At 38.0% G+C, this 13,209-nt stretch overlaps 1 protein-coding gene across 2 annotated transcripts in view; it reads right to left on the bottom strand.

Annotated features, from left to right (window-relative positions):
• Nucleotides 1-13,209, bottom strand: part of SKAP2 (src kinase associated phosphoprotein 2) — a 116,891-nt gene that overhangs the window by 55,503 nt on the left and 48,179 nt on the right. The window contains exon 1 of one of the 2 annotated variants that reach the window (XM_040589318.1): nt 2,032-2,131. The exons of the other annotated variant lie outside the window; for it this stretch is intronic. Coding sequence (XP_040445252.1) covers nt 2,032-2,086 — 55 coding nt within the window. The 5' untranslated portion in view covers nt 2,087-2,131. Of the gene's footprint in view, nt 1-2,031; nt 2,132-13,209 lie in introns of those variants that run through there. 2 annotated transcript variants of the gene reach the window in all.

Below are 13,209 nucleotides of genomic sequence, written 5' to 3'. Positions count from 1 at the left end.
GTAATTGAAGTATTTATTACTTAACATTTTGATAGATCCATGACAGCTTAAATCACATGAACTCTTGTGACTCTTACCCAAATTTTGGTAATACCATGCAAGCTAGATTCTTCACAAATCACACCTCCATTAAACAAAAAGCATATAAATTTTCTTCCTCTTCATTTTGGCATTTCCCAAATTTTTTGCCCTGTCTCCTAAGTAAGCTCTACTGTGAATACCTCCTTTACTAAATTGTTTTTTCTAGTTCCAGAAGCTAGTTTAAGGCCCCTTTAAAATAAAAATAAAAGGAAAAGAAAGGGAAAAAAAGAACAAACAAAACAGTACAGCTTGAGAAGTGCCAAATTTAGGTGAACAGGAAAATCATCCAATGTGAATTTCAATCTGTGATAGGGATATTTGAGCAGGGAAACAATTTACTGCTCTCATCAGAAGTTTAACACACTGGAAATACAATGAGCAATATCAAAGAAATCCAGGGAAATAAAGCAAACTCCAACGAATAACCCAACATAAATGGCATGATGTTTCATATATGGAAGTCACTTATGCCAAGTGGCAGCCCTCTCGGATTAGCTGTGTAGCCTGTGAAGTTCCAACTGTTCTGACTCCTGGCCAAAGGCTTGGCCTGCTGAGCTTCTGAAGGAAAACACACATACACCCTTTGAGCACTTTGAATGTTCCAACAGTTCATATCCTTGATCAAAAAAAATTTTAACATTACTGGTTGGAGCTGAAAAAAATCTTTCATCTGTACAAAGGAAGAGATTAGAATTCCTACAGTCAGCTAAAAGCAGACTTGTATCTTTAAAAGTGGCACTTGTACATTTCAATGAAGAGATCCACAACTACAGTTTTCATTTTCCACATTTTATGTATTCCTGCACGCACAAAATGGCTTGAATGTTCTGCCTCATTGCCTCATTTTTGATACATTTCTTCTACTAATAATAATTTAAGTAAAAAGCTGTGCTCAGTGATCAGTGAACTATCACACTCAAAGCTCCTCTGCATTCAAAAGCTAATTTGGATTAAGATGGAGGTATGACTGTACACTACAGTCTGCATGCAAAGACAAGCCTTTTCAGAAGAAAGAAAAACAAAAGAAAAAAATCTCACATGAGCCTTTCAAGTTTTCCCACTGCAGCACACAATATGCATATCAAATATCATTCAGCATGTAGAATTAGGAAGTTTTGGTAGAATTACAGTCTCCTGCAGTGATGACATTGCACTTATAAAAACCAAGCTACAGTGCAAGTCCATGAGAAAACTTAAAGGTAAAAAACTCCAAAGTAACTAACACAGTGAATTTATTTCTAAGTACTCTGAAAGAGGTAATAAAAACCCAAAGGTTTTATTGTCGGAAAAACACATCACTGTTTTCAAACCTCCTCTCACAAGGAGGTTGCTACCACAAAGACAAAAAAATCCTCCTGTTTTACTGTAACTGCATGGGACCAAATGTAAAAGAACAAGGGAAACACTGTAAGAAGCCAGCAGAGCACAATGCAAAAAGCCAGTAGAGTAGCTTGTGTTTCCTGAAAGCTTTCCAGATTTAAATTTCAGTGGTCATTCACCTTCTGAGACTGACAGGAAGAACCACCTTCCAGTATCAACTCCAAGTGTTCTGAATGACCACACTAATACTTCCATTTGAAGTCTCCAGAAGAAGTCATACACTTGAGAAAATGCAAGCAAGAGCTCTGGCAGAAGCTGTTATTCTCTGAATAAAGGAGAAGAGATCATGCCAACTGCTCCAATTCTCCTGTCAGTCCCATTTTGTTACATCCAGTCACTCAAAATGTCCACTTTAATTTTTCAATGACCTTTCTAAGTGTTATCAAGTTACAGAATGTATTTCCTTTTTCCACAGGATTTACCTTTCTCAGATGACTATGCAGTTCTTACTGGTTTTAGTATCAAGTATGAATATTTGAAATACTCTTCTTCATTTGCAGTTAGCAACAATTATTTTTATTTGAGTATCATCTATGGATTTTAATCCAAAAGTGAAATGGGATCACTTACATTGACTTGCTAAATGCCTATGGTAGATGCATACAGGTTTCTGTACCTTCAGCATCCACCATGGGAAATCCCAAAGTGTTAAGGGATTAGAAGTTCACAATCTGGAGTTACCATCATCTTCTGCAACAGGGGCCACAATTTGGGAAAAGAGAATCAACAGAAGAGCCATGATTGAGGTTTGTGATACCTGTATAAGAGGAGCAAGAGAACACGTCGAGAGAAACGGGCATTTTTTAAAATTCCAAACTCACTGAACTCTCATCTTGCATCCCTTGATTCTCACACCACACCTGAATTTTCCTTAAGCCTATCTCTGCACAGAAATCTAAATTAAGGATTAGAAAGACAAACTGCCCAGCGAATATACAACTGTTGAAATTTAAACCAGTTGTAACTTTACAGGTGTATGAATTAACTGGACCTGCTAACAGAGTAGTGTTGCTTGTTCTGTGGACAGTATTTAGTGATAATATTATGCTCTGTGGATATAAGTGGGACAGGATTTGTAAAAAACTTGATAATTTTTATCAGATAACTAGCAGTCCCGGAAAAAAGCCAGACAAGCCTTTAGACAGGTAGAAGAGTTCATTTATACAAAAGAATCCACAGTTACTTTAACTTTATAGCAACTGGTTAACACACATACACTCTTCCAACAAACCTGGCTTAATGAAAATACTGAACACACACAGTATCACTCAAAAGCTGCACTAAAAACAAAAAATTCAAACACGCTGATTTTTTTAAAAAAAAAAACATATACATTATTTTCTATTTTAAAATGTGTTGTTTCGGTTCTCTTTAAAAAGTGCAAAAAAATAATAATTGTGTTAAAGCTATAAACTGGTGTTGCCAGATTTCAATGAAGCAAATTTTAAAGTCAATCTATGAATACAAAAAAAAAAGAAAATGGGACTTTTAATGGAAATGCTGACACAACCTTAACTATGACAATGCTAACGGCACTGCTATAATAAATCTGTCAGTTTCTGTAATGCCTATGACAATCCCATTAATATGAATGATGTAACACTTCACATAGCATACCACATAGCAACTGCCCAAGTTATATCATCTTCATTCCAAGTAACAAATCAGTAATCAATATTTGTAAAAGCAAACTAATCCTTTGCAAAATCACTGGTTTAGTGATTGAAGAGTTTGCTCAATTTACACAGTTAATCCCTCTTCATCTGCTTGAGCCCTCTATTTATTCCAACCACTTACAATGGTAGCTATAGCAGATTAATACATCCCTCCATGCTAAACATGTCTTGACAATTGACCCAGCATATTGCTGTCAGGATAATCTCTACAAACACTGAGCTTTTCTTACCAAGCCTGAAGGCAACATTTAGAAATCAAAAGTTTACATATACTCTCAGAAAGATCCCCTCACACATATTATCACTTTTCCATTATTTCTTGGAGGCAGCACCTACTGTCATATTTTATGGCCCCAAAGGGCACCCTCCGCCTTTTTTGATTAATAAGGTTAAAAATTACTATAATGATGAAGTCACACAAATATTTTTTGAGCAAGAAATTTCTATAGAAATAGGAAAAATAGCAAAGAGAGTGTTGTAGCATATTGTTAAGTGAAAAAATGAGACATCCATCTGTGCAAATAAAAGTAAATTAGCATGCTTTATTCAAAGAAATGAGCTGAAGCAGTAGCACTAGATTAAGATTACACGAAAAGGTCACTGTGAAGTCTATAATGAGAAAGAAAAAAGCAACACTGTTTAATTACAATAGAAACAAAAGTATGTAATTACATCTACATATACCTCTGTAGCTCTGAACTGAATCTTACAATAAAGATTGGCGTGGCCCTTCAAGATTTTTCTCCATTTTTAGATTTCTACCCCCACAAGAGGCAAATATTAATCAAAGCATAATTTTGTAAACAACTGAGAAGAATGAACGTAGACAGCACTCTCAGCTACACACTAAATTCATACCGATTTTTGAGATCTATGAAACTATTTGTGCTTAATTTTCCATTGTATACAACCACAAAATCCAGATTATGCAACTAAACTGGCAATTTAAAAGAATAAATCTAAAAAAAAAAATTAAAGGTACAAGTCTAAGGACAAATACAATAGAAACTCTTAAAAAGGTAATTTGCATGATCAACCACTTCATAGCACTTCTAAAGTTCTTGGTAACCTATTTAGAGAACCACAATACCACATTAGCTGCACAGGGCATAACAACTTTAATGTCCGTACAGAATTAAATCTGTGTTAGAATAGCACAACTGCTTAATGCTTAAATTTTCGTAACAGCAGTTCTTGATCTATGGGAAGACATCATTAAAAAAACAATAAACAGACCAAGGTGGGGGTTGGTTGGTTGATCTGTTTAAATAAAGAAAACAAGCATTAAGAGATGAATCAGAGAAACTGATACTCAGAACAGAAGCTGAAACATACTGGCTTGGTCAATACATTAATTACTAGGCTACAGAGCTTAAATCATCTAGCTGGCTCCAGAGATACAACCCAGATTCAGGAATGCACTTTACACACAACCAGCAGAGTACAGAAGTGACTTAGCCATCAGGTATAGACACAGCATACATCACAAACTTGATGTGCTTCATTTATAATTTGAAATGGGGGTGGGGGGGTGGACGACACACCAACAAAAACAACCTATAGTACCAATTTGAAGGGCCAGTGATGAACTTCAACATTGAAAGCCATTAAAGCAAACACCAGAGGGATTTAGGTTAACAAAACACAATCTTAAGTAGATGGACAATGCAAAAATCAGCAGAGATTTGTTCTGTTTGTTCCACTGTTGAGATCTTGTCAGTCTGAAAACACAATAAACATGACTGAATACATCTATTATAATGTGGAACAACCTGAAGTTTATCATTTGGTTATTAAACACAGAAAGGTGTCACTGTTGAACAACACCATTGGAAGAGGTAGCATAAAACAAGGTAGCACATTTCAAGAAAACAAGAAAGAAAGAAAAAAAAGACACACCAATCTTCTGATTCTCTTTCTTTCACCTTAGGAAACAATCCACCTTCCTAAAATCAGGGACTTGACTAATCACCTGAAGCTAGCTGTGGTGACACAGACTAGGAGGCAAATACTGAACTTCATGTGTGTCATTTGTGGTGCCCTTTTCAGGTTGATATGACATTGTTGCACAGCTGTTACCCTGCAACACAGTACGGTGCAATACATAAAGCATTTTCTCTACAATTTCTGGAAGAGTTTTAGATAACCAGAAACTCAAATTCAGAGTAGAAGTAATTTTATGGAACTAAAATTCTAGATCTTCCCTTGAGGCAAGCCACCAAAAAACTAAGAAACCTGAATCTTACTGGTTAAAAAGCACACTAGAATTTAAGCCTATTAGGAAAAAAGGCATTTTGTAGGTATGTGAAGGATTATAAATTGCATAGTGGCTAAGATTAATAAATCGTTCTTCTGTTGTTCAAGATGTTCATAAATCGAAGCTCACTGAGCTAGAAGCTGTTGCATCAAATATTATTACAGAAATCTTTCTAAAAAAAGAATATGATCTGTCTTAGGAATTTTAAACGTATAGCAAAGCTCTCACAGAGGACTTCAGCAAAGCAATGATGTTACAGATCAAATGTAGCTTCAATATTTATTTGGATTACAGAAAGAGCATCTAATCTTCTCTAATTTGCAATACCCCAAGCAATCAAGGAAAAGAGTAAGCATGACAAAGACACTTATTTCAACCAAAGCGAACATTATGAGTATCCTAGACATTGCCTGTACGATCAAATACGAGGGTTTCACTTTACCCTACTGACCATTTTACTAGCTGACCGGTTGAAAAAGCCCAACTGTACTTATGTCTTGACAGACCAGTGGATGGTGGTTGAAACCACCACTCAGGGGTTTTCTGAAAGCTTTCAGCAACATGGCTTAAACCCACAGAGTTTATTTAGCCACCCATTATGACTTTTTAAAAAAATGTTACATAGTACTTTGGAGTGCTCAGTCTTCTGAGACCTAATCTGATATCCTGCTCTACTCTTATGCATTCTCCTATGAACCATTCAGTTTTAGCAACTAGTGGCAGAGGCTGCTAATTTGGTCTCTAAATAACACAAGTGCCAAAAAGAACAAATGAGTAAACAAATGTCACCAAGAAAGTCTGCAGCTGCAGCAATCTCTTAAAATACATTAGACTTCGTGAACTCTGTCCCAGTGCCATTCAGTGAAATTCAGTCAAGAAAACGTCTGGGGGGCCAGACTAACAGTTGGCACCACCAGTGAAAGATAAGCAAGGCCAGACTTCTGATCTGCAGCACCCCAAGGTGCCAACAAATGGCACAGTGCTTCTGCCTCCAAATCCATAGCGAAGGTCTGAATGAGTATCAAGATCACCAACGAGCTGCCAGTCTCTGCACGGCTCAGCCAAGCAGCCACTGCTCCTGCTTAAGGCCAGGCTGCAAAACTGGGAGAAGAAGGAAACCAGCTGGAGCGATCAGACTGCAGGTAGCGGAGCAAGGGCAAGAATGACAGGCCAGAATGCTGAAGTCCCGAGGCAATTGCTGTGAAGGCAACAACAGTCATGAAATATTGCCTATGGTGTCTGTTAACCCTTTAACACACACTGATGCTGTAGAATCCTCCAGTACCCCATAGCTGCAGCGCTGGCCACTGCAGAATAAAGGCTAAGGCATTACAGGGTTATAATTGGTTTAACAACCTTTTCAGCAGCTGACAGGCAATTAAGTCTTCAGTTTAGCTCTAAAATATTTACTCTCACTCTCTAACTGCATACAGACATATCTCGGAGCACATCACAATTCCAGTTCCAACTAGTAATGCCCCCTTTAGAACTTGTAAGCAACTTTCACACAGGTGATGCAGATGCATGGATTATTTTAGGGTTTTCATACAACTAAACGTCATATGTCATTATCAAAAATGTTTCAAGCAATATGCATTTTCCCCAAGAATGCTGTAGCACGGTGTACTTTTTCCCACATTTTGAAGCACAGCTTTATAAATTTTATGTATTTTAACTAGTCAATGTAATTCAGTTCCCCTTGTTCAATAGGTCATTTCATCAGCATAAAAGACACAGAAACTACTTTGGTTTTAGACAACCCAACAGAAACAAACATGCACATATGATGACTAATCTATTACATGTTCTCTACACAGGTTCATATCATGCAGAAATAGGAGTGAGAAGATTTACTTCAAGGAAAATTTTGTGTTGCGAATGATCAGTTGATTAGGTACAGGGCAAAAAAATATACGTAGAGGTTGTCAACACTACTGTCATGGACAGAAAGGAAAATTAAGAGTCATTTGTTATTCTCAGTTGGAGAGGTCACTAATGTTATCTTGCACATGATGATTTGATGCACTACGTATGATTAATGCTTGTTTAAAGGACACTGCCAAGGTCTCCAGGTCAAACTATGACCTTTTTTTTTCCTTCAGAAATTCACAAGCAAAATATTAATAGTTCTGTAAGTGCTTTCATCCCTCTTGAAACTATTTTAATACTATCTGCTACTATTAAAACAAAAAGTTCAACAGCCGAAGGTGGCTAAATAGCAAGAAAAAAATTCCATCAAGGAGGCAAATGCTTCAGAATCATATTTGTACTGTATTACTTTAAATGGGTCCTCCAGTTGTGACTATCACATTCTAACACTTTCCATTCTAGCTGCACAGGTTTTCACAGCCTCACATCTTAACACTCTGCGATAAAATTGAATACGCTCGGATTCAAAGTTCTCCTCAAAGTCACTTTAAAATGCTTCAAAATTTTAAAGACAAATGCAAAGTGAATGTATTTGCTTTTTTCTAAAGAAATGAAAAGCAAAGTTCTCAAAAATCACGAAGATGCTGCATTTTTACACAGTGTGAACAAATTATATTCCTTAATGAGTTCTTACACCTCTAGCTAGCGCTTTAGTTCTCTTCACCTCCAAGATGGATTAAGGATCCTAAGTCCTTCAGTTTATGGAGAGGATGAATCTATTTTTGTCATTTAATATTTCATATATTTTTAAAATCTAAGTTTAAGTATTAGAAAACACACAGTAAAAGTGCTGTAAAAAAAAAAAAAAAGGAAAGACCAAACTCCTGTGACTGCATAGCTATTCACAAATCTTTGGGAACTGAACTGTTATCTGAATCAAACTTGGAAATCTCCAGCTGCTATCAGTATAGAGGTATATAATTATCTGTCCATGGATATGGAAACGGCTATTTATTATCTAGGCCAAGACGAACTTCAAATGAGAAATAAGCACTAGCAATTATTTTTTTTAAACAAAGTATTCTTAGTAATAACATAAAATTTGTTTTTCAAAAACTTTAGAGGACTGCGAAATTTCTTTTGAAAAGAATTTTTGCCCCGTAACTTTCCAGCAGCAATACGAGGAAGATACTTTTGTACATCACCATTACACAGCACTGGCTTCAGATTTAAAAATGCAACTCTGTGGTTGTATTTTTCCCTTTCTGGCTGGACTTCCAAATGTTTAGTAACAGACTCATTTCTATATCGTCCATGTATTATTCTGCTTTTCCACAGGGTAGCAGTGTGCTTCAGAACAAGGCCACCACTGTGGGAATATGAATGAGTACACAAAATCCCTGCAGAAAGCAGCTGTTCCCTCTTGTACATATGCAAATGTAAGAATGCTAAATAATGAGGGCAGCTTTATTTCACAAAGGCAGAGAACAACAGGGCCAAAGTGGACTACAACAAAGTTTTTGTAGGAAGCAGTGAACTGAAGTCTACAAAAAAGGGTATGAATTCTTCTTAATATTCTCAGTCGTGAGAATCATGCTTCTGAGGGAAATACTGATTAATTTCTGCTAAATTAATCCTCAAAATAATTTTTAAAACCCTAAAGACAAAGACATAGATGCGTCTTTTTTAAGACACTAAATTTATTCAAAAAATTATCATGCAATTAAGACAGAAGCCTGGACATTTTTTCCCCCCAATACTATCAGTCTTACATATGACCTTGGACAAGTCATTGAATCTAACTCAGTTTTCTTGTCCATAAAATGGAGATAATACCTCTGCCCAGGGCTACTGGGAAGCTAAATTCATCGTCCATAAACGTGATTTGAAATAGCAAGGTGAAAGGGCTTTATCAGTGTTACGTACTGCTGCATTTTTCATTGCTTTTAATAAGCCTAATGAAACCATGTAAATTTTGAATGACAACATTAAGCAGATTTTTAGGCCAGCTCTTGCTAGAAGTAAAAGGCATTACAGATTTCTTGAGATGACCCCGATTTGAGCTCTGACAACTAATGGCTGAGTCAGAACATTGCTATGTGAAGTACTGTGAAGAGTCTTCCAGATGTCAGTTGTTCTAACAGGGGACCGTTTATTCAATACTGGAGAGAGCAGTCGCATCGGTGATAGAGTAGGAAGAAGAAATGCTAGAAAAGAAGAAATCATTCACATTTGCTTGTTGTGAACAAACACTCACTAAAATCTTTCAAAGCTGGTGACTGGCATTCACTAGAGAAGTTTAGTACAAACCGTGTCTCTAACAACAACAAGCGCACAAAGAAGAACAACTAATTTATCAAACCAAAAATATACAAGCCACAGACTAAACTGCAGTTTTCTACACTGATCAGCTACAATCCCTTACCATAAAAAGCTGCCACCATAACCCCAGGGTTTGGGTGGGTTTTTTTTAATAATACACATGCCTGGAATTCACAAACCATAAAGAAAATCCTTTGACAATATGTCTTCTGCAACAACATTGGGTGTCACACCTCTATCTCACCTAACTGATATGTGCTTAGGGCCACCACAGCTGCTGCGCTTTGAAACAAAGACAAACTGATCTCAGCTTTCAACCTGCATAATTCAGCAGCATAGAGCTATACATGACACTTTTAGTTTGCACACTCTTCCTGATGTGCTCTACAAATAAGATGTTACATACATTTTTAAGAAAAAGAAATCTAGACCAAAATTATTTACCTACTACCCTCAAGTGGCATCTACAGAGAACTTTCTTGTCACTTAACAAGTCTGTGAGCAATAAAAAGAGTAAACTTTACAATTCCGAATCTTCTGCACTATTTTTAAGAGGATTTATTCAAAAAAATAACCTTGAAGAAAAAATAATTATATTTGCATATGTATTACTTATATATTTTTCCACATTTTAGTGGCATATATATAGCCCATATGTATAAGATTATTTTTTTTACTGCATTTTTAGTGGCATTGAGCTTCCTGTTTGTACTGATCTTTGGTAGATTTAACAGGTCTACTACTTTGGGCAGTGGTCTATCATTTTTGCCATCATCTACCACCTTACTGCTTTTGGTGCTAAGCTATTAGACTTCTACACATACACATATACATATATACAGAAGTAAACTGAGTACAGGACCTGTCTGAAGGCCTGCTTTCATGACCAAGAATCCCAAGAACACCAGACTGCTGAAGCATTAAAAACTACAACACAAAAAGCAGACGACTTCTCCCAAAGAACGTTTTAAGAACAGCATGAAATAATTAAAGCGTGTGAAAACAAGTGTACTCCCAGACATTTCAGCAGTGGGTTCTCTTAAATATTGCACCTTTTTTTTTTTTTCCATGTTTCTGTGGTTAACTTTCTAAGGCAACTAATTCAAAGTTTTCCCCTCATCTGGAAGTATTATAACAACGTGCCAAGGAGTCATTTTTTTGCCCCTCCTTGAGACATGAGAGAATATCCAATCCCAATGCAGCCACGAGAACAGCTTTTGTGGGGCTTTCCTTAGGACACCTGGCTTCCAGCACCCATTTCTCCTCACTTCCTAACCCTGTTCTAAACTTCAAGGTGGGAAATAGCAGCAAGCCACACTGGCAGGTTGTGAGAGCAGATACGGGGCACAGGGAATGGAGCCAGGCCTGGCAGTACTATAAACCAATAGACATGGACCACAGGAGGTATCACCAAGCCTAGCAGGGGTATACGAGAGAACTAGAAAGATCTCTATCAAAGGTAAAGGAAAGCATGTGAAACAGAAGTACAAAATTCAGGAAATCCGTTTCTGCCATAATATTTATGGTATAAATACAATTTCACAGAGGAATTGTATCTTCCAATCTTGAATCCAAATGGCTAGTGTGCAGCCTTCCAGCCAGAAGCTTCAAAGACACCAAGCCTGGGACACTCTTGTTACAGCCTGACTCTACCATTTCATTTCCCACAACCACACCTGAATATCAACCACCACCACATCAAGCGTGGGCTGTTCAGACCGTCCTCTCTCCCACCATTAGGGAGAACCTGAATAGATGATATTTCCCCTCCTGTCATGGGAGTGGAGATGGAGGGTCTCCCAGACACAGCTGTAAAAGCGATGAATCTCTCTACTCTGCCTTAAAGACACTGTCAGTTTCTCCCATAATCACTTAAATTTGCTAAACAAATCTCTAAGGAAAGTGCAGTAATCTTTTTACACAGAAGCTGGAAGAAAAACGTGCTTGCAGGAAACCACCTTTCCCACGCCATTTCTTTCTATTCCAGCAATTCCCTTTTCTAACACCAATGCCTGTCTCTGGGAAGAGCCTCTCTTCTGCACCAATTCTTACAGTCTTACTCCCTCAGAGCCTTTCCTACGTCCAGTAATGTCCTTCTCCAGGCCTGCTTTTAAACTCCCATCATTTCCCCTTCTTCTTTATCCCCTCTTCCTCCATATTTTCAGTCCCAGCTCCCTGAAAACCTGCTCTACTTAATGGCCTCCTTCATTTATGAAGGACTGAACTCCCTTCACTACCCACATCACGTTGTACACGCACTTTACTTACTGGCACCTCTCCACATCAGGGAGATTCTTATCCAAGTGAGCTCTTTATTCCTACATATCTCCCCACTCTCCTGCCACAGTTGTAACTGGGTGAGCGTGTCACCTCCACTGGGCACAGGTCCTGTTGCCAGCTAGACTCACAGAAATAGAACCCCCAAGCCATCTGCCCACGAGGCACAGGTGTCAGGGGCTGAGCTGTAGGACAGGTCAGCTGTTTTAGGGGAAACCACATCCAGCCTGTCAATCAGGGATCACCTCTTCCGAGGTTAAGACATTCCAGACGGTGAGGTAAAGGTGAACTCCCTCTCCTTTCAGCATTCTCTTTGATCAGCTTTGAACATCTTATTTGATGTGAACAGAAAGTATCTTATTACTTTTCTATTTTTAATATCCTTTCTCCATTGTGGCCCTAGTCTTCACTTATTATACTCTATCACAGGTAGAGTCTTCTAGCGTTAAAAATTTAAGAAACGCTTTCGGTCCCAAACCGTATCAGCAATTAAAAAGAACCAGCAGCACCCCAGCAGGAGCCAGCATGAGAGGCACTACATGCCAACCAACAATCGATCAGAAAACCAGACCTAAGAAAGACCTCAGAGAAGCATTTTTCTTCACGTACTTCCTCTTATTCCCAATTCAGGGTTAGGTTTACCTAAAGTAAATGTCTGCCCCAGGTTTGATAACTGCTTCATGGACAGCACAGCAACCTATGCAGAAGTAATAAACTACCAGGTATGGTGTGGTAACCTTATCGGCTACCCTCTTGCAATTCTGCATCAAAGCTTGGATACAACTGGACTAGCACGCAATGCCAGACAGACACAAGCTCCATCCTCCAAAAAAGCCATACCTCCCAGGCTGCGCACCGACCATGCCCATGCTCACTGGTCCCACTTCCCAGAATGGCTGTTTAGCCCAGGGGTGCTGCTGCGATGATATCACCCCACTATTTCTCATTGCAAGACTAATACTATGAGCGCTGCTATACAAGTAGCTCAGGCACCATGCTGGATTGTACACCCCTGCCTTCTTTTGTTTGCAGAAGTACCTACCACAACGGGACCCTATTTTTTTTTTTGCAACCTTTGAGCACTTGAGACATGACGGTGGTAAAAATAAGAAGCACTGTACATGACAGAGCTTGTATCAACAGATTTGGAAAGCTCCATATAGAACAGACACTCTTTTGAACATATATTCTCTTGCCACAGTTATTGTCAAAACCCTTGGGACCAACACTGATATGTATTTCATAACTAAGAGGCCTTCAGACAGCTATAACCAACTTCCACATGTATTTATTCTAATATAATCTGCTGCATTCATAGCATATATTTTATCAGCGTGCCTCTATGAA

Source organism: Falco naumanni, chromosome 4 (genome assembly GCF_017639655.2).
Source record: "Falco naumanni isolate bFalNau1 chromosome 4, bFalNau1.pat, whole genome shotgun sequence".
Taxonomy (NCBI): domain Eukaryota; kingdom Metazoa; phylum Chordata; class Aves; order Falconiformes; family Falconidae; genus Falco; species Falco naumanni.
This window is presented reverse-complemented; position numbering and strand designations above follow the sequence as displayed.